This window comes from Hyla sarda, chromosome 7, assembly GCF_029499605.1.
Source record: "Hyla sarda isolate aHylSar1 chromosome 7, aHylSar1.hap1, whole genome shotgun sequence".
Classification (NCBI taxonomy): Eukaryota; Metazoa; Chordata; class Amphibia; order Anura; family Hylidae; genus Hyla; species Hyla sarda.
Window position 1 is genome coordinate 74,258,716 of NC_079195.1, and position 22,739 is coordinate 74,281,454.

The 22,739-nt window shown below is 42.4% G+C and overlaps 1 protein-coding gene and 1 long non-coding RNA gene across 4 annotated transcripts in view; one reads left to right on the forward strand and one right to left on the reverse strand.

Moving 5' to 3' along the window:
* Positions 1-12,000, reverse strand: part of LOC130281912 (uncharacterized) — a 42,033-nt gene extending 30,033 nt beyond the window's left edge. The window contains exon 1 of the long non-coding RNA XR_008846161.1: positions 11,866-12,000. This is a non-coding gene — a long non-coding RNA (uncharacterized LOC130281912). The remainder of the gene's footprint in view (positions 1-11,865) is intronic.
* LOC130281911 (uncharacterized) overlaps positions 11,828-22,739 on the forward strand; it is a 65,071-nt gene continuing 54,159 nt past the window's right edge. The window contains exon 1 of one of the 3 annotated variants that reach the window (XM_056529657.1): positions 11,828-12,555. In XM_056529657.1, the coding sequence (XP_056385632.1) occupies positions 11,851-12,555 (705 nt within the window). In that variant the 5' untranslated portion in view covers positions 11,828-11,850. The remainder of the gene's footprint in view (positions 12,556-22,739) is intronic. The other 2 variants (XM_056529654.1, XM_056529656.1) reach the window with 2 other exon arrangements.

Here is a 22,739-nt window from a genome sequence, read left to right on the forward strand (position 1 = left end):
GGGACCCGGAGCGCTCGGCGTAACAAATACCATCTGCTCCTAGGGTAACAACATCTGCCCCGCAACCACACACCCGCCATTAATACAACTTTTGGCGTCACAAACAGGATACAGGTGTGTGCCTTATACCAAAAGTCCACCCCCCCCCCCCCCCCCCCCGGTCTGAACTGTGTCCAATATTGTCTGAAAGAAAAATCCCGATGCAAGCAAAGTTTGCGCCAGAAAGTGTACAGGACTTTCTCTATGAAAAGTGTTTTAAACGTGGTGATTTTGAAATAGAGGGGGAGGCGAAGGAAGGACTTTTGGTTGCCACTGTGGAGTATAAAGAGTCGGTACCTGAAAGGGTTAATTTGGTCTGGTGTTTCCCCCGTGCGCGAGCAGTCGCAGCTCCGCCTGGTCATTCCCCAGCGGTGACGCCTCTTCAGCACGCGAGGAGGAACCAAAGAGCCGCCCTATGTTGCACAGGGGAAGACTTTGCCGACCGGGCCAAAACAGGAAGTTCCCTGGGCGCAGCCATATTGGATGTTCCGGCAGCTGCGCCCGGCTTTGCTGTCTTCTATCAAGCACCCACTGCAGCACAGACTCTGCAAACACACGATTATCAGCAGCAAGTCTCCGGTGCCGGTAGCGTTCAGAATTAACCGATTGGTGTCCGTAAGTCTGGTCGGAAGACAAACTACTACCAGGTGCCTGCAAAATAGAGGGGGAGCATCCTTTACAGTACCCCTACTAGCCAAGTCCAAGCAGCTGCAGCACTTCAGCAATTTTCTTAAGGAGACAGCACCTTATTCCTCTTAAAGCAACAGCGCACTCAATATCCAACCAGATGTCAGAACCCAGCTCTCCAGATCAACCAGGCGACGGTGCCCCTCCATCTCCAGCAGCAGGATCATCACATGCCCCAGCGGCCGGAATGTTGCCAGTTTTGCTTGCAGTCCACATCAACAACCCTGGTGTTCCAGCATCTGCACCGAAATTCATGGGGAACCCTGTCCACCTTACCTACAGTGGAGACGCCTTTACCCTGAGGGATTTCAAGGAAAGGATCCAGAGTTTGTTTGTCTTTTACTCTTTCCCTCCCAATGAACAGGCGCAATTTCTCACAGGACAACTATAGGGACCAGCGTTAGAGGAAATCTGCACCTGGCCAGCCTCCAAGAAGGCATCTGTAGAGCAGATCTTTGCAGGACTGTATCAGGTATTTTGAGACCTTGAGAGCATATGCCCTCGAGACTGTCCATAGCCCTAGAGACTGTCCAAAAACTAGATGGTGTAATTGCCGAGCAGGGCAATAAAGTGTTACTAGACAGATTTGTTGATGGGGCTCTTAATAAGTGGAACAAAGCCCAGCTGAGAATGTTAGCAGTCCAAAATCCCAATATGTCATTCCCCGCTTTCAAGAGACTGGCTATCCAAATTATTGTGTCCGGGACTGAGTTAGAGGGAGCTTGTCCACCTGTCCAAGAACCACTAGGGGTGGTAGCTAGACCTACAGTATACCACCACCATTACCAGTCCCCGTGAAGGAGCTTACCACCCGGTCTGCTTCACCTGACTGTGAACCACCCCTGCATAGAAAACCTACCCTTGCTCCTGCTCCTTGCAATTTCAACCCCCACAAACCTCCACCTAGTAGACCCCTAGGGACTCAAAGACCCTTTTGTACCCATTGTAACAAATCTGGACATTGGAAAACGCAGTGTTGCTATTTAAACAGATTTCTCTTGAGGTCGCGGACCAGCCCTCAGGAAAACGTCATCAGGTCCAATCCCAGTGTCCAAGTCAGGACTCTCACTTTATGTCGCCTCCTGCCCCTATGTAAAAATTATTGGAGAAGGTATACCATTGGAGGCATTGATAGATACAGGGTCACAAGTGTCTATGTGGTAGCGTACTTTGTGGTATAGCCTTGTGGGGGTGTAGGGTAGTTGGGGTGTTGCTGTTCTAGATTATAAAGGGCGGTGTTAACCCTTGTCAGGGGACACCTTGACGCCCGGGTGAGGGTTAAATTACGGCAATGTTGCTAGGGCCTATCGCCACCCTTCCCAAGAGCGATAGGTGAGTGCGAAATAAATGGATTGTCCACAACCACTGTCAACTGAAACTTGCAGGAACTTGTACTGAAGATTTTCTGAAGCAGACAATAGTGATAACAGTCCATGAACAAAGTCTATTTATATTTGAGCAGCGATTGACAGTTGGTTGAGATCAGGTAAGCTCAGTTTAGCTTTAAGAACGATTCCGTTGCACATATCCGATGGATTTAGAGGTGCGTTTAGGTCCAGTGATCTTGCGGAGAGTAGCGGGGAACTAAATATCTAAAATCACTGTGATGTAGATTGAGGCCGCAAGGCTTTGGCCTAGTAAACGTACTTGAAAGTTGCGGAGGTCCTACCTCGTTCAATGCCAGCAACCCAAGAGCTATGATGCTGCTTGCTTGGCAGAGCAGGAACAAGAGAGCGATTAATGGCTGCAGCTCCCTTATATGGGCAGGGGCTGAGCCATTTTGGATTGGTCCAAAACAACTGTCACTCACCGTTACACGGCATTATGGGATAACACGTGACTTAAGAACCACCTAAGGTCCTTCAACATACCATAGAGTTCTGAACCATGTCACATGACCCGCAGGTCCTGCGATGCTAAAACAAGTGAGTAAGACCATATACATATTTACAATGATAATATTCATAAATATCAAATTACTAAGGGATGACTAGGAGCTTATTAGGGAAGCGAACCCCAATAGTCCTAGGGACTCTGACTTTGGGGACTAATAACCAAGGCACAGTATGAAATATGGTGCCAGGACACCACATCTACTATACCTAAAAACGTTTCTATCACCAGTGGGATGCTAGTTTATTGTGTGAACCAGAAGATGTTAACTTCAGAATAGTTGCAGGTAATGGGCAACCAGTCCCCAGACATGGATACTGGGAGCCAACCATTCAGCTGGAAGAGCATGTACTTAGCAGGCAGGGAGTGATTGTAACTAATGTGACAGATCATGGTCTGCTGAGTTTATCTTAGGAATGAAAATTATGAAATATTATTAAATGAATATTATTAAAATTGTTTTGTTGAAATAGTAGATGCTTTTGCATGCCTCTCTTCCCCATATGTCCCCTTAAGGCCAGCAGGCTGCGCTGCACCACCTCAAGTTTCTACAAGGGGAGCGGAAGTTTGCCAACAAACAAGGTGAAATCTGCAGAGTTTGAGTACAAGACATCAGGTCACTGACCTTGCAACCTAACACAGAGACTATCATCTGGTGTTGTGCACATCCCAGTGTCAAGAATAGAGACTAGCAAGCCCTGCTGGAGCCTCTGCAGCTAGAAGACCACCCTCTTGTCCGAGGTGCGAGGAGCCTTGTCACCATTACCTACAGGAGAGTTCCAGTCCGGTTAGTCAACTTGTCTGATGTTGCTACTGTGTTACCCAAATACACCCCAGTAGCCCAGTTGTATCTCATAGCGTCAAAGGAAATCTCAACAGAAAGTATGGTGGCCCGACAGCGTGCAGCCCAAGTGTCTGAAGGATGCAGTACGAGTCCTCCCAAGCCCTGGTGGGCACAACTCCAAGTTGGAGACGACACCCAAAGGATCAATTCAAGGTAGTCATTAATGTCCCCAAAAGGTACCATGAAGCTTTTAGTGAACACACCACAGATTTTGGGTACATGTCCATGATCAAAAACCTAATCCTCACAGGCGACAGCCCACTTATCAAGGAAGGACACCGCCCGGTCGTGCCAGGCATGTATCAGACTGTCAAGAAGATGCTAGCTGACATCAAAGAGGCAGATGTTATCCAAGAAAGTCAGAGTCCCTGGGCGGCGCCACTTGTCCTGATCAAGAAAAAAGACGAACCATCCGCTTTTGTGTCGACTACAGGAAACTAAACAATAAGGATGCCAAGGATCGAGGAGTCACTCACAGCCCTCGGGTCTGCGGCTTATTTCTCCACTCTGGACCTAACCAGCGGTTATTGGCAAGTCCCGGCTGTATACTGATGCCAGTTTTGAAGGTCTGGAAGCTGTCCTGTCCCAAGTTCAGGAAGGGCAAAAGCGAATAATTGCCTATGCCAGTCGAAACCTGCGAGGAGCAGAGAAGAACGATGCAAATTACAGCTCATTCAAGTTGAAACTTCTTGCCGTGGTGTGGGCCGTGACCGAAAAGTTCAAAGACTATTTAGTTGCCACGCGGTTTATTGTCTACATGGATAATAACCCATAGGCCCACCTGAACACTGCCATGTTGGATGCCATCTGCTCGATTGGGCTTCAACATTAGCCAATTACAGTTTCACCATCAAGTACAGAAGCACAGGAAGGACGCATAAAGTGAGATCCCTTAAAAGTAGCAGGATCGCTACAAGGGGGTTTAGGGTGAATGGTGAGAAATTGCAACTCCCACCAATCAGAATACACATTTAATGTTATAACCCAATTCAGTTGTGGTCATACTACTATCAGAAACATCATCCTAAACTTATGGCACATCCTTCAGGAAGGACCCCTGTTTGAAAGACCTCATAGCTGGGAGATCTGGTACCACCTTTAGCACAAATAACTTATCAACCAATCACATGGCAACAACTCACTGCATTTAGGCATGTAGACATGGTCAAGAGAACTTGGTAAAGTTAGAATGGGGAAGTTAGGGGATTTTCTTTTCTTCCTCACATTCCAATGACAAAGTTTTATTAGGGCTTATTTTTCTGCGGGACAAGTTTTACTTTTCATTGGCTCACTTTATTTTATCATATAATGTATTACAAAGCCAGAAAAAAAAAAAAATATATATATATATGTAAGGCAAAATTGAAAAAAATATGGAATAGGCAATTGTATATTGACAATACGGTAAATATGACATGTTTACTTTAGTCTATGGGTCAGTCCGATTCCAATGATACCAAACTTACACCACAACAAACTAAGGTAAAGATGGCTGACTGTAAATGTAAGGACACATAAATGGAGCCATGACTCCAAATTTACATCTACTAAGTGTTTGGAAATGGTCTGAGTAGAAAGAGGAGTGTATAATGAAGGTGCCACCTGTGTCCGGATGGTGGACAAGAAAACTGAGGGAGCTGCTCATATTTGCTGGTGGGTCAAATGATCCACTCTATCTGTGGTCTGGGCCAACAGTAGACAGGATCATTTAATCGCTGGAGCCTGTTTGCCATGTGTGTGTCCCCTCATGTAACCACTGCTCCCAACACCTCCAAACAGTTTGGTCTCAGCAGCCTAGATGTTAAGCAGTTTGTCAAAAGGACTGTCCAGCTTCTCTCAGTCCAATGATGAGCCTCCTCTCACCAATGGTATACTACCCATAAGTAGCCTCTGAGAGCCTTTTTACAGGACACAGGGTGTAAAGTACACTCTTGTGAGTAACTACATGCAGAGTTTTGCAGCAATTCAAATTAACATTTCTGTCTGGGTGCATTATTGTTATTTTTTTTTCCAATGCACGTACTTACCTAACAAATATCTGACAGCTTTAGAGCTTATTTACAGGTCCCCCTATACACAACGTCTACCTGCATAATTATTGCCATAGAGGTCCCTATGGCTCCAATCACCCCCTCATATGTATTATATGGTAATACACACACAGCGGATTGCAATACTAGAGGTCTAAACAAGCAGGATGAAGCTCCAACCATCAGTAATAGGTATGGGTAAAAGCTGCTTAAAGGGGGACTCCAGTGGATCAACTGGTGCCAGAAAGTTAAACAGATTTGTAAATGACTACTATTAAAAAATCTTTACCCATCCAGTACTTTTTAGCAGCTGTATGCTACAGAGGAAATTCTGTTCTTTTTGAATTTCTTTTTTGTCTTATCCACAGTGCTCTCTGCTGACACCTGATGCCCGTATCAGGAACTGTCCATAGGTTTGCTATGGGGATTTTCTCCTACCCTTACAGTACTTTTTAGCAGCTGTATGCTACAGAGGAAATTCTTTACTTTTTGAATTTATTTTTGTCTTGTCCACAGTGCTCTCTGCTGACACCTCTGTCTGCATCAGGAACTGTCCAGAGCAGGAGAAAATCCCCATAGCAAACCTATGCTGCTCTGGACAGTTCCTGATGATGGCATCAGGTGTCAGCAGAGAGCACTGTGGACAAGACAAAAAAGAAATTCAAAAAGAAAAGAATTTCCTCTGTAGCATACAGCTGCTTAAAATTACTGGAAAGGTAAAGATCTTTTAATAGAAGAAATTTACAAATCTGTTTCACTTTCTGGCACCAGCTGAATAAAAAAAAAAAAATGTTTTTCACCGGAGTACCCCTTTAAAGGGCTTAACTCATGATGTAAAGTTATCATCTATCCACAATATAGCTAATAACTAAATGATCAATGGAAGTCCAACCACTCGAACCCCCACCGACAACAAGAACAGGATCTATTGTTCCCTAAGTGAATAGAATGGCTTCTTGTATGTTTGGAAGTCCCATAGTTAGTCAACTGACCAGTGGCCAAACATAGCTGAATGCTGTACTTTGCTGTTTTATGACGTCCGATAAATAGTGATAAGAATTGTGGATGACCATGTGTGCTTCCTCTCTATTTGTACAGGGTAAAAGAGACCTCCATTCTGGTCAGATCCCTACCAATAAGCTAGCTATTTCCGATCCTCTGGACAGGAGATCATTTTAACTATTGGAGTCTCCCCTTTAATCCTCTCCTGTGCCTCATAGTGATCCTTAGATAATATTAGAGGAACACTTTCCAAACTCTGTAACACCTTTGTCACGATCATACCCTATTGGTCCAGCCAAGACATTACAGAGAGTGTGATGGTGCAAGGGTTAAAGCCGCCAGACCTCTGGGTATCCACTACTAGTCCCAGCAAGTCACCAAATTAACCCTTAGATAAAAGTGTTTCCACCAGAGCTGCCTTCAGAAAGGTGAGCTCATATATTTAGAGATCAAAGACCAAGCTGATTAAGCTGATTAATTAAACATTTAATCTGATAAAAGGTATCACAGTGCTATGCATAAAAACAAACAAATGACATACAGTAACAAAAATATGAAAGAGTTTAGTAAGACAAGTTCAGAAAACAAAAGATGAAGTTCTTACAGCATGATGATATTGCAGTCCATCAGAGAGACATGTATGTTTCCATAATCCGGCCTTGGGCCTGACACCTCCCCCTTAAGATGGAGACAGAGAGATCTTGCCTTTCCAGGCTAATAGATCTGTCTCCATTACTCCTCTATTTCTCCCTGATGCGATCGTACCAGTACTTCTGCCTGGACTGGGCTGCTGTGAGGTTGTCATGTACCAGCCCAGTCAATGTCTGCATCCTGTCCCTGAATCTCAGAACATACTCCCCCACAGAAGTCTCAGGGGCATGTAGCCCCCCTTCCCATTCTCCCCTAACTAAATCTAGGGGGTCCCCGCACTTTGCGACCATACAATAACTCAAAGAGCGAGAAACCTGTAGACTCTTGGGGTACCTCCCTGTAAGCAAATAACAGATGGGGTAAATACTTTCCCCAGTCTCTGCCCTCCGATTCTACAAATGTTTTAATCATTTGTTTCAAGGTGCCATTGTTACCGGACACTCTGTCCAACCAATGTAGAGGGTTGTGATCAGCAATGACAGTAAAATCCCTGCCATACAGGTATGGCTGTAATTGTTGCAAAGCCCAGACCACAGCTAGACATTCCTTCTCTATGACCGCATAGGCCACTCCCAAATGTCCTGCCAGGGGGGTCTCATGGGCCAACCTCAGCAGGTCTTTCCTGTACTGCCTAGGAACCACTAACTGCCTTTCTCTCTCCTGGGCCCCTAGCAGGCCTTTGGAAAGGGACTCCCAGTACAAGATATCATTTTCCCAATATACCCGATGCCCATCTGTGTCAACACCTGTATGTTCAGCATGTTGTCTCAGCCCTTCAAGGGAAGGGTCACTGCGCAGAGCTTCCCGGAAATGCTCATTTCCCTCCCCCCATCTCGTGGTATCAGGGAGCACATTTCCCCCAGGTGAACTAGCATCTCCACCTTCCTCTGCTGGGGCTTGCAAGTCACACAGCTTGCCCCTTGCATCACCATCCTCACTTCCTTTTAAAGCTGCAGCCCTGGCATGCTGCTGACGTGTTACCACTGCCATCATTGGTATGCCTCCCTGGGGTTTACCTTCCTCCCCCTCAGTTCCAGACATAACAATACAGGCATCATACACAGGGCTATCACTCCTTCCCTCCTCCTCCTTAGGCTCACAGGATTGGGACAGATCACTCACTGCTGGTCCCTCATCCTTACATGTCACCAGGGGCACACCAACCCCTCCCCCTAGCCCATCTCCACTAGGTTTTGGCATTGGCAATGCATTGTCACCACATTTTACAATACACCCCATTCTACTTTTGGAAAACATTACTGGTTCAGTCACAGGTAAACAATTATCAATCCCCTGCACTCCCGCCCAGTTACCACGTTTCACAATACACCCCATTCCACTTTTGGAAAACATTACTGGTTCAGTCACAGGTAAACAATTATCAATCCCCTGCACTCCCTCCCAGTTAACACATTTCGCAGTGTCTCCCAAAGTCTCGCACAATACCTCAGAATGAACAGGGCTCTCTCCTAGCCCATCCGGAGTGCAGGTAGTGTCCTCTGGAGCATAATGACAGAGCATCCGACCCAAATCATTCCCCAGCAGAACATTAACAGGGGTGTCCTCAGAGAACCCCACCTCCCGCAAACCTTGGCCTGTACCCCAATCCAGGTACACACGGGCCATGGGCACAGCAGGCCGCACACCTCCAATTCCTTTTAAAGCCATGGTTCTTCAAGGAATGATGCCCTCTGTATCCACCACTTCAGGCGGCACCATGGTAAAGGAGGCTCCAGAATCTCGCAAACCCACTGTCACCCGGTCACCCACAGTTACACTCTACAGGTTATCCGCTCTTTTCTCCACCACTCCGGACACCAGAAGAACGGCTGTGTGTCCTCCAGCTACTGGTGAAGAATTCTTTTTGTTGGGGCAAGTGGCACTCAGGTGCCCAATATTGTTGCATCTGTAACATCGGCGGGTGTCCCCCTGACCCAATGTGGCTCCTGTTGATTTTGGGAATGATGGCAAGAATTTCCTGGCTGACCTGGTGGTGCTTTGTGGTTGTGTGGCTCCCCTCCAGGTACTTGCTCCAGCTTGTGCAGATCCACGCTTTGCTGCTGGCGCCCGGTTATTGGCAAAGTCATCTCCTAGTTCTGCTGCTTCCATTGCTGTCTTGGGCTTGAGGTCCAAAATCCCCTCTCTGGCTTCAAAGCTCCGTGTTTGGAGAAACTGATCCAGGACCATCAAGTCCTCCAGAGCCTCATAGGTAGTGACTTGTAGGCCCCCAGTCCATTGCCTGAATGCAGTCCCTAGCCGACCTGCATGTTGAGTGCAGCTTGCTGTGGAACTTTGTTGCAAAGTCCTAAATCTTTTTCGATAAGCCTCTGGAGTCAGATTAAAACTTTTTAGCAGGGCAGATTTTATTGCCTCATAGTCCTGGTCACTCTCAGAGGGAAGCGAAGCAAACACATCCAGAGCTTTCCCTTGCAGCCGTGGGGTTAGATATCGTCCCCACTGTTCCTTAGGTAGATGGAACTGCCGGCAAACCTTTTCAAATCCCCTCAGGAACACATCCAGATCACCATCTTTCTCCAACATGGGGAAATGTTCCAAGTGAGGTTTGTGGTCTCCTTGATCCTGCGCATCACTGCGGGCAGATAAAGCCTCCCCTCTCAGCCTCAGAACCTCCAGTTCATGCCTCCGCTGGGCCTCTCTCTCTACCGCCTCTCTCTCTGCTGCTCGTGCCTGGGCCTCTCTCTCTGCCGCCTCTCTCTCTGTGGCTCGTGCCTCTCTCTCTGCAGTTTGATACTGGAGAAGCAGTTGGAGTTTCATATTGGCATCCACATTCCCAAGGTGTTGTAAGGCAGTCCGCATATAAGAGTCCAAGGCCTCATGTGGAGTACTGTCCTGATGGGGAGTAATGTTGTATTCCCAGGAGATATCAGTCCTTGGATGACAGTTCCAGCTGTAGGACTTTGTCTCATGTCACTCAGCTCTTCTGCACGGGCATCATACTCCACAAGATCAGCAATAAGTTGTTCCTTGTTCTTTCCTGCAGTAGGGATGTCCTTTTCTTGGCACATTAGCTCCAGTGCAGGCTTGGACTGCTTGCGATATGCCTCCATATTTCTGAGATGAGACAGAGGAGGTAAAACAGGAGATGGGGAGGACAGAACTGTCTTGCACTCTTTTTGTATGTCTTTTAAACCAACACTGAGCTCTGTCTTTGGAATTTACACACAAGAATATGTATACAATTTCTTTTTAGTGCTAAGATTTCCTTACAGGTAAAATCCAGCAAGCACTAAAAATCTCTAAATATATCCCAACGCTGCCACCAGTTGTCACGATCACACCCTATCGGTCCAGCCAAGACATTGGAGAGAGTGTGATGGTGCAAGGGTTAAAGCCGCCAGACCTCTGGGTATCAACTACTAGTCCCAGCAAGTCACCAAATTAACCCTTAGATAAACGTGTTTCCACCAGAGCTTCCTTCAGAAAGGTGAGCTCATATATTTAGAGATCAAAGACCAGAGCTGATAAATTAACCATTTAATCTGATAAAAGGTATCACAGTGCTATGCATAAAAATAAACAAATGGCATACAGTTACAAAAATATGAAAGAGTTTAGCAAGACAAGTTCAGAAAACAAAAGATTAAGTTCTTACAGCATGATGATATAGCAGTGCATGAGAGTGAGTTCCAGCTGTTCTTAGGATGGTCTTGTCAGCTTGTTGCACAGCCTTTAACACTCTGAGTCTAACATTGTTAAATATTATATATCTGCCTTTTTGGAAGGGAGACTCCATTCCCCCCTCCCCTCTGATGCCACCAGGGAGTCTTCTCTCTTCCTGCCCCCTTATCTGTTTTATTATATGATGGGACCAGAGTGCATGACTTCAAAAAAGCCTTTGTCTTCAAAGGAGATGTAAACAAACAGCCAGATCCCCAATAAAATGCAATACACAAACCCACAGTCTGAATGACCTCTCACCCCCAGGTCTTAGGTTATACACAGATACAATAAAAACACATGTATGCTTCCATAATTAGGCCTTGGGCCTGACAACCCTCTCTTCAAAATATTGGTAAATCCTTGGTGGTGGAGAACCATAGAGATCACCCATTTTTAGAATCTGTCTATGGTTTAAAATAAAGGAAACCATACAATGTTCAGATGGACAACTTTGCATTTATTATCTGAGACCTAGCAAAGAAGATTGTTCAGTAAAGTCAATTGTTAACCTGTCTGCATCTTATTTAGAACTTATCATTCTCCCATAACTAAGACTGGACACTCAAAAATAATTTATGATGCTCTGCTTAAAAAATAGGTCCTAATGGTGGTGAAGCCATATCATGACATATATACTGTACATTTGTGACTATGGACATGCAACCTAATGTATGTGGGTGATGACCACTTATTGGATGTAGAAGAACATTACAGGCCCTTACAAGACTTTATTATTCCTGCCATTGGCAGCAGGTAAAATATCTGGTTATTCCTGCACCAGAATCATTTGGATTCCCCCACAACTGCCCTTATAACCTTCCAGCAGAGTCTATGGGCACCACTGCCAACCTATACAACACATAAAAGTCACATCACTCTGCTCTATCTACTAATAATTCAACACTACAAGAACCAGCCATGAATGTTCCCATTCTTCTGGACACAAGGCTATCACCCATGATGGACCATTACAGTGTATATGGATGCACAGGTCCCTGGACCACTGGCAGCAGGTGCCACCTGATGACATCGTGTCACCTGGACAACGACTGTTGTTGTTGTTTACCCACAACTGTCAGTTGGACTGAGCGGACGGACGTCTACAGGATCCCAAAGATGGAGGCTACTGGAGGAAGAGGAGATGGTGAGAAGGAGAGAGGAGAGAAGAGGAAGAGGGAAGAGGAAAACAAGGAGAAGGAGGAGAGCAGAGCGAAGAGGGAAGAGGAGAGTGGAGAGAAGAGAGAAGAGGAGAGCGAAGAGAAGAAGGAGAGAGGAGAGAAGAGGGAAGAGGAGAGCGAGGAGGTGGAGAAGAGAGAAGAGGAGAGGAAGAAGGAAAAAGAGAGCGAGGAGGTGAAGAGAGCAAAGAAGAGGAGGAAAGAAGTAGAGGAGAGCAAGGAGGAAGACAAGACACGAGAGGAGAGCAAGAGGGAAGAGGAGAGTGAGGAGGTGGAGAAGAGAGAAGAGGAGAGGAAGAAGGAAGAGGAGAGCAAAGAGGAGGAGAAGAGAGAAGAGGAGAGGAAGAAGGAAGAGGAGCGCGAGGAGGTGAAGAGAGTAAAGAAGAGGAAGAGAGAAGAGGAGAAAAAGAAGAGGAGAGCAGAGGATGCCAGAGTATTGGAGGATGAGGAGCCAAGACCAGGAACCAGTCAGGCCCCCGGAACATCCCACCCCAAATTTAACATCAAACACCTCACCGTCCATCAGGTTTTGGGTAGAGGCAGCTTTGGAGTGGTACGTTTAAGTTTATTTTATGTTGAATGGACAATCAATGTAATTTTATCTCATATGTATTTAATGTACAGCTGAATGTAGGCTATTGCTTTCTGTTATCAGCCCTTATGCTCATGAGGATAGCTGTACATAATGGGGTGAATAACAGACAGTCCAGTAAATAGCCAGCCCCCATGTTCACTCCTGTATACATCACAAATCTGCAGCACTAGAGACCTCCAGTAATGTTTATGGGGGAGATTTATCAAAACCTGTGCAGAGGAAAGGTTGCCCAGTTGCCCATAGCAACCAATCAGATCGCTTCTTTCATTTTAAACAAGGCCTCTGCAAAATGAAAGAAGCAATCTGATTGGTTGCTATTGGCAACTGGGTAACTTTTCTTTGCACAGGTTTTGATAAATCTCCCCCTATATCCCTGTGTGTGACAGATATCGGGCCCTTATATAATGCTGCACTGTAATAAGTCTCCATATTAGGTTTTGTCTGCTAGAGAGCGATATTAGACTGTATTAGAGAGTAATCCCTATCTAATTTTCCTTAACTAGTTAGTTACCTTAATAATAATTTTTCTATGCCTGGTAAAATTATTGCCAGTATATAAATGTCAGTGGTTTTCCTCCCCATAATATATTTTTTGGAGTAAAACTGGTAAAATTGGTTGCTATGGGCAACTATATTCTGCAGTTTTTTAGTGAAATACTCTGAAATTCTCTGGGAAAAATGTGAAAAATTTTGATTTTTTTTAAAATGACAGATTCATTACTTCTAAGAAAGATATATAATTATATATATAATTTATGCCACATATATTAGGTATTAACCCCTTAAGGACGCAGGACGTAAATGTACGTCCTGGTGAGGTGGTACTTAACGCACCAGGACGTACATTTACGTCCTGTGCATAACCGCGGGCATCAGAGCGATGCCCGTGTCATGCGCGGCTGATCCCGGCTGCTGATCGCAGCCAGGGACCCGCCGGCAATGGCCGACGCCCGCGATCTCGCGGGTGTCCGCCATTAACCCCTCAGGTGCCGGGATCAATACAGATCCCGGCATCTGCGGCAGTGTGCGATTTGAATGAATGATCGGATCGCCCGCAGCGCTGCTGCGGGGATCCGATCATTCATAACACCGCACGGAGGTCCCCTCACCTTCCTCCGTCCAGCTCGCGGCGTCTCCTGCTCTGGTCTGTGATCGAGCAGACCAGAGCAGAAGATCACTGAAAACACTGATCTGTTCTATGTCCTATACATAGAACAGATCAGTATTAGCAATCATGGTCCCTATGGGGACTATTCAAGTGTAAAAAAAAATTAAAAAAAAATGTAAAAGTTAAAGTTAAAAAAAGTGAAAAATCCCCTCCCCCAATAAAAAAGTAAAACGTCCGTTTTTTCCTATTTTACCCCCAAAAAGCGTAAAAAAATTTTTTTTTAGACATATTTGGTATCACCGCATGCGTAAATGTCCGAACTATTAAAATAAAATGTTAATGATCCCATACGGTGAACGGCGTGAACGAAAAAAAAAAAAAGTCCAAAATTCCTACTTTTTTTATACATTTTATTAAAAAAAATTATAAAAAATGTATTAAAAGTTTTTTATATGCAAATGTGGTATCAAAAAAAATTACAGATCATGGCGCAAAAAATGAGCCCCCATACCGCCGCTTATACGGAAAAATAAAAAAGTTAGAGGTCATCAAAATAAAGGGATTATAAACGTACTAATTTGGTTAAAAAGTTTGTGATTTTTTTAAGCGCAACAATAATATAAAAGTATGTAATAATGGGTATCATTTTAATTGTATTGACCCTCAGAATAAAGAACACACGTAATTTTTACCATAAATTGTACGGCGTGAAAACGAAACCTTCCAAAATTAGCAAAATTGCGTTTTTCGTTTTAATTTCCCCACAAAAATAGTGTTTTTTGGTTGCGCCATACATTTTATGATATAATGAGTGATGTCATTACAAAGGACAACTGGTCGCGCAAAAAACAAGCCCTCATACTAGTCTGTGGATGAAAATAGAAAAGAGTTATGATTTTTAGAAGGCGAGGAGGAAAAAATGAAAACGTAAAAATTAAATTATCTGAGTCCTTAAGGCCAAAATGGGCTGAGTCCTTAAGGAGTTAATGTGCATTTATGTCTACTCTACGTTGGCATCATTTGTTAAATGTTATTTTACTTTTTGGCAACAATTTTCTAAATTTTTTTGTAAATTTCCGAATCAGATATTTTTAGAGACCAATTCAGTTCAGAAGTGGATCTGAGGGGCCTACGTTAGAACCTACTCATTATACAAACTGTACCCCTCAAAGTAATCTAAATGACAATTAGGAAGTTTATTTGTTTCATAGAAATGAAATCAAAGTGGAAGTGGAATTCAAAATTTCAATTTCTTTGACAGATGCTATTTTGTTCTACTACGTTTTTCATTTATTTTCTGTCTGACCACAGTGCTCTCTGCTGACAGCTTTGTCCATGTCAGGAACTGTCCAGAGCAGGAGCAAACTCCCATAGAAAACCTCTCCTGCTCTGGACAGTTCCTGACATGGACAGAGGTGTCAGCAGAGAGCCCTGTGGTCTGACAGAAAATAAATAAAAAATGTTGTAGAAATTTAAAAGTAATTAACTTCCTGTGGATCATACAGTAGCTGATAAGTACTGGAAGGATTAAGTAATTTCCAAATCTGTTTTACTTTCTGGCACCAGTTGACCGGAGTACCCCTTTAAGGACTCGTTTTTCCTCTTTTGTTTTTTCCTCCTGACCTTCTAAAAATCATAACACCTTGAATTTTGCCCTTCATACAGGGGCTTGTTTTTTGTGTCACCAATTGTACTTTGTAATGACATCACTTATTTTATAACATAATTTGCGAAAGAAAAAAAAATATTTGTGGGGTGAAATAAAAAGAAATGCCATTTTGCAACATTTTAGGGCTTCCGTTTCAACGCAGTGCACTTTTCGGGAAAATGACACCTTATCTTTATTCTATAGGTCCATAGGTTACAAGGATACCCAATTTATGTAGGTTTTATTTTATTATACTACTTATTTTAATTTTATTTTACTACTTATATTATTGTTATTATAACTACATGCATACAAACTAGTATGGTTAAAATTGTCATATTTTGACCCCTATAACTTTTTTATTTTTCTGCATATGGGGCTATATGAGGGCAATTTTTTTGAGCATCATATCAAGATACAGAGGCCTTGGGGTCCCAAAATATTTTTGCAAAACAAATTGATGTTTTCATTGGTACAATTTTGGTGTACATGTGACACTCTGATTGCTTTTATGCAAATTTTTTATGAAATGGTATGAATAAAAAAAAATCAGTTCTGCCACTGTTTTTTATTTCGTTTTTCACTGTCATTCCCAATACAATATAAAAGACATGTTATCTTTATTTTGTGGTTTGTATGATTATGGCGATACCTCATTTATATACTTGTTTCATGGTTTATCACATTTATGTTACCATATTCTGAGAGCTGTAACTTTTTTTGTGTGAGGGCTTGTTTTTTGCAGGGTAAGTTGCGGCTTTCAATGCCCCTATTTTTCGGTGTTCACCATGCAGTATAAATGACATGATTATTTGATTCTGCAGCTCAATACAATAATGGCATACCTCATTTACGAACTTTATTTTATGTTTTATTATATTTACACTATAAAAACTATTTTTGATTACAAAAAAAATTATGTTTAGCCATCACCATTTTCTGAGAGCCAATTTCTTATTTTTAGAAGTTGATGTTTTTTAATGGTACTATTTTTGGGTACATGTCATATTTTGATGAGTTTTTATTTTAGTTTTACAGAGGCGATATTAACATACAGCAGTACATTTGGCAATTTTTTTTTTATCAATTCTTTATAGCGTTCATTGTGAGTGTTAAATTACATGAACAGTTTATTTCTTGGGTTGTTATGGATGAGGCCATACTAAATATGTGTCTATATATATATATATATATATATATATATATATATATATTTTTTTTTTTTTTTTTTACTAAAAACATAATTCATTTTGGGCGGAATGTGGTTTGTGTATGTTTATGTATTTTGTATTTATATTTGCAGTCTATTTTAACATTTATTTATTAATTAAATTTTTAGCTTTTTTTACTGTCCAACTAGGAGACTTGACACATATAATACATTGCAGTACAGATAATTACTGCAATGTATTACGTCTAGCAGTGTTACACTGACAGACATAGTAGCAGACAAAACCAGGAACCCAGAGGTTGTTCTGAGGTCTCTGGTTGCCATGGCTACCGTCAGGACACCGAGGTTGCATTACGGGGTCCAGGTCACCCTAATCTGTATGACTTTTATTTAAAATCACTAGACTGATTTCAATGTATAATGTTATGCGTATTGCAAAGCATTGTGCAGCGTGATGCAGCAGGAGGCAGGTAAGGGGACCCTCTGCCGCCATTTAAGCTCATCGGGCTGATGAGCCAACTGAACTAGCCAGAATGTACGATTTAATTATTTGATTCCGGCGTCTAATGGGTTAATGACAGCCAGCGGATTGCTGCTCCCTGTCACTAGTGATGAATATCTGGTGCTGATAGTAGCCGACACTCGCCACTATAAAATGCGCGCAGTTCCTGTGCTCGCTTCAAAGTCACTTAACGCTGTAGGGCGTACATTTATGCTAGGTTGGAGTTGCCAAACATTTTGTCGTTGTAATGACTCTGTAAATTCAATTATGATGTTATTAAGTTGGGGTTTTCTCCTGTGGTACTTGATGTATTCATTATATCCTTACTACAACTCATAAGCACCTAGGTATGGAAATAAAACAGACCATCACCACACAGTCCCTATTTACAGTTGGCTCTAGTTATACCTATGTGGTATTGGAAATAAAGGAAAATATTTCCCATAGTTATAACTATGTGGTATTGTAAATACATAATATTTCCCATAGTTATACCTATGTGGTATTGGAAATAAAGGAAAATATTTCCCATAGTTATAACTATGTGGTATTGTAAATACATAATATTTCCCATAGTTATACCTATGTGGTATTGGAAATAAAGGAAAATATTTCCCATAGTTATAACTATGTGGTATTATAAATACATAATATTTCCCATAGTCTTCCATTTGCTCAATTGCTCCCTTTGGTTTCTTTCAGGTGGGCCTGGCATCAGTCCCCAGCAGAAACAACTACATCCCCATCAAAGGAATCACCAAAACAGCGGACAATGCAGCAACCCTACAGAGAGAGCGACGGATACTCATGCTGGCCCATTCCTGTGTCACCTGTATGCTGCACAGCAGTCTCAGGACCATGCCTTCTTCATCACGGAGTATCTGTCCGGCGGCAGCCTGGAGGCATTACTCAGAATGTGCAGCAGTCTGAACACCGAAACAGTAAGATTCTACACAGCAGAGATTGCATGTGGCCTCCAGTTCCTTCACAGACAGAACGCCGTCCACCGGTAAGTATAACTTCCTTGTCATGTTGGGAATAATGCATAGGAAAGAGTCCTCCAATACCAGAGAAGATCCAGCACTCAGGGATGGGTTAAAAATCTTCCAGCTTTATTTTGAATATATTGAAATGTCCAGTGGGCTACAGATTATATAAAAACCAACGTGATTCCCTGATGTCTTTTTGAAGGCTTAAAGGGGCACTGTCATTTAAAAAATGTTTTTAATATTTTGTAGTACTACTGATAAGATGACCTTTATTAAAAATAAATTTATAAAAAAAAAGACAATTTTAATAAAAAATGAAAATAGCCGCCACTAGAAGTCATCTATCTTTATGCAGACAGACTACTCTGTATTTTGCAGCATACTGAATACCATAAAGCATGTTGGTATCCAGTATAGAAGATCACTGCTGCACCGCTGCAGCCTTCAGCTGTTTTATAAACTACAACTCCCATGATCGGATTTGTAGTTTTGCAACAGCTAAAGGCAACACTGCTCTAACACAGTGCTTTACAAACACTGCAGCTCCAGCTGTTGCAAAACAACAACATTTAATATTGTTATAAACATTTAATATTGTTATTTACACATTTAATATTGTTATAAACTCACCATAATGTCTTAGGAATACTGCAGGCAAACACCAATAATCTTCCTCTCTGTGTAACATGTACAGCATGAAACCAGAGAGTAAAGGGTTACAGGAGTGCAGTGATTTGCAGACTGCCTGGCTGCTCCCAGACTCAGAGCAGATGAGTCACCACAGTGAGGGAAAGAGACGCCCCTTCCCCAAGGCAAGAAGACAAAGCAAGTGAGCAAGATATAAATGCTATTTGTTAGGGATGTATAGGCCCTAGACACATACAATTTATATATGTACATAATCCGGATTAGCTACTGAGTAACATTTTTTTTTTGGCATTTTTTTTTAAACTAATGGCCCTCGGCACGATATAAATAGTATATAGAGAAAAAAAGTAAGCCCACCCTTTCCTGTTTGTGTACCTGTGTAATAACCAACACTTTCAAAGGTACAAAAAAAATAACCCCTTATTGACTAACAAATCATTTTGCAAGGGGTGTACACAATAAAGATAAACAATAGATAAGTATAATATAATGGGATATCATGATATTAATTATCTTTAACCCCTTAAGGACGGAGCGTTTTTCTGTTTTTGCACTTTCGTTTTTTCTTCCTTACCTTTTAAAAATCATAACCCTTTCAATTTTGCACCTAAAAATCCATATGATGACTTATTTTTTTGCGCCACAAATTCTATTTTGTAATGACATCAGTCATTTTACCCAAAAATCTACAGCGAAATGGAAAAATAAATCATTGTGCGACAAAATGGAAGAAAAGACGCCATTTTGTAAATTTTGAGGGCTTCCGTTTCTACGCAGTACATTTTTGGGAAAAATGACACTTCATCTATATTCTGTAGGTCCATACAGTTAAAATAATACCCTACTGATATAGGTTTGATTTTGTCATACTTCTGAAAAAAATCATAACTACATGCAGGAAAATTTATACGTTTAAAGGGCTCATTTGTTGCGCCGTGATCTGAAGTTTTTAGCGGTACCATTTTTGTTTTGATCTGACTTTTTGATCGCTTTTTATTCATTTTTTTTAATGGTATAAAAAGTGTCCAAAACTATTTTGGACTTTGGAATTTTTTTACGCATACGCCATTGACCATGCGGTTTAATTAACAATATATTTTTATAGTTCGGACATTTACGCATGTGGCAATACCACATACGTTTATTTTTATTTTTATTTACACAGTTTTTTTTATGGGAAAAGGGGGGTGATTCAAACTTTTATTAGGGAAAGGGTTAAATGATCTTTATTAACTTTTTTTTTTTTTACTTTTTTTCGCAATGTTATAGCCCCCATAGGGGACTATAACATGTAGTACATTGATTCAATACACTGATCACTGCCATTGCATTCGATGGCAGGGATCCGTGTTATTGGAGGTTGATTGCTCAAGCCTGGATTTCAGGTTTGGAGCAATCAATCGACGATCGGACGCGCAGGAGAAAGGTGAGGGGACCTCCTGCTGTGTCCTAGCTGATCGGGACATTGCGATTTTATCGCAATGGTCCCGATCAGCCCGACTGAGCAGCCGGGATGCTTTTGATTTCACTTTTAGACGCGGCGATCAACATTAGTGTGGGTCCTGGTTGCTTATAGCACCCGGGACCCACTGGGTATGATGCACGCTCACCTCGTGAGCACGCATTATATATGGGGACGCGCATATGGACGTTCATAAACTTCCATATGCGCTAAGGGGTTAAAAGGATAATAATAGTATACAGAGATAACATAGATCCCACCATATGAACTAAAGTTAACAATCCTGTAGTATAGGGGCAGGAGTAAAAAAAAGGCAGCACACAAGAGAGATCCAGCGAGGAGGTTTAATAGAAATACATTATGTCACGCCCACCCCACCCCCTCCTTGCACTGTGTGGGCGGAGTGTGACATCACATGGAGGCGGAGTCCTGACATCTCGATACTCCAGCCCCATAGTCGTGACCCGGCAGACTCTGAGACTGCAGCGCTGCGTGTAGCTCCCACAGGTGAGTGCTGCATGCGAGATTGCGGAGGTATCCACAGTGGGACCACCGCGATCAGACATCGTATCCCCTTTCCCAAAGGATAGAAGATAAGATGTCTTAGGGCCGGAGTACCCCTTTAAGACCATTGGGAATTCTAGTATCCATTTTTAAGATCCAAAAGACCTCCCTTGTGTGCAGCTTCCTGACCCAGTCTCCTCCACATACAGGTAACATGTTCAATAGTCCACACCTTCATGTCTGTGCAGCAACCATTGTGGCAGTCTCTAAAATGTTTGGACGCATCAGATAACACTTTAGTATGAATACTGGGTGATGGTTTAGCACCCACTACTTGCTCTGCTATGCGTTTCTTCAATTTTCTCGAAGTAGACCCTACATATTGCACCTTGCAATAAACAGGTGATACAGTAAACGACAAATGATGATTCGTTTGACAAGTATCAATATTAAATGTTTGTTCTGTGACCTCTGACTTGAAGTGAGATGTCTGAGGCATATATCTGCACATGTCACACCGTGGTCTCCCACAAGGAACATTGCACTTGAAAGGTAACTACGTATTCGTCTTCCTGTTTGTATTTTTTGTCCTGAAAAAAAAAAGGTGGGGGGGGGGATACTCAAGGTGCTATTTCTCTTAGCTACAAAAGTGCAAACTTGTTCTAAGATATGTTCCAAAAGAGGGTCTTGTTTTAGAATCCCTAAGTATCTTTTTATTATGGTTTTGACTCCCATACTCAGAATACGCCTGAATATAAGTAGAAAAAAACAACATTAGTTGTTTCAGTATTTCAAATTTGTGTTTTTTTTTCACCCTTATGAAGATACTTAGATCTAGGTTTAGAGGCTATCTGCTGCTTTGCATGTTCTATAAGGCCTTGTGCACACCCACATGTTTTTGAATCCGTTCACATTTACTATAAAAAGTGTATCTTCCAAACATAATAAACTCGCCCTTTATAGTGTGTCTTTCATAAGCACTCTTTGCATGTAACAGAGAATTGCCTGAAATAGAGTTAGAGTTTGGATAGTATTTTCCCCATCTGGGCATTTCCTGTAACTCCTGTATCTAAAAAGTGAATGGTGGATTTTCCCATTTCCATAGTGAACTTCAGATTATCATAATTATTGTTCAAATAACTCGAAAAAAGGTTTTGTACATCGGAGGTCCAGTTCCCATGCCACACTGCCAGCACGTCATCTATATAACGACCGTACCAGGTAATGTGGAAGGAAGGGATTCTCTGAGATAAAGATGTGTCTCTCTTTGTACCATATAGAGGTTGGCTAATAAGGACGAGAATTTAGCTCGCATCGGACAACCCCTGACCTGGATGAAGAAAGACACATATGGCTCAACATAAAATTAGTTACATCCAAAATGTATTGATTCCATGTAGAAGAATAATTACTATATCTGCATAGATATCAAGAAGGTCTTTTGTGTCTCTAATATAACCTGGAGTTCTCACCACCAAAGGTTGTAATAAATTATCCAACCACAATGATAATTTTTCTAGGACTGAGCCAATACCACTGACAATGGGACGCATAGGAGGAGTTAAATCCCTTTATGTATTTTCAGAAGACAGTGAAAAATTGGACATATGGGATTTTTTACTGTGAGATATTCATTTTGTTTGTTATACAATATACCTAACAATACCCCCTCTGTTAGAATAGACTCCATCTTGTTCTGAATAGTAACTATGGAATTACCGGATAATCTCCAGTAAGTTATAGTATCAGTGATCATGTTTAAAACCTCTTTACGATATAAATCTTTAACAAGAACTACATCTGATTCCCCTTTAACCGATGCTCATATTGAAGGGGTACTCATCTGGCCAGCATTCGGAACTAAATGTTCTGAATGCTGTTTTCACGCTGCGGGAGTTGGGCACTACCCTGTGACATCATGGCCATGCCCCCTGAATGCAAGTCTATGGGAGGGGGCGTGGCAGGTGTCACGCCCCCTCCCATTGATTTGCATTGAGGGGGCATGGCCATGATGCCATGAGGACCATGTGGCCGACCCCCACTGCGCGAAAACAGCGTTCGAAACATTTAGTTCCAAATGCTGGCCAGTGGAGTGCCCCTTTAAGTTGTG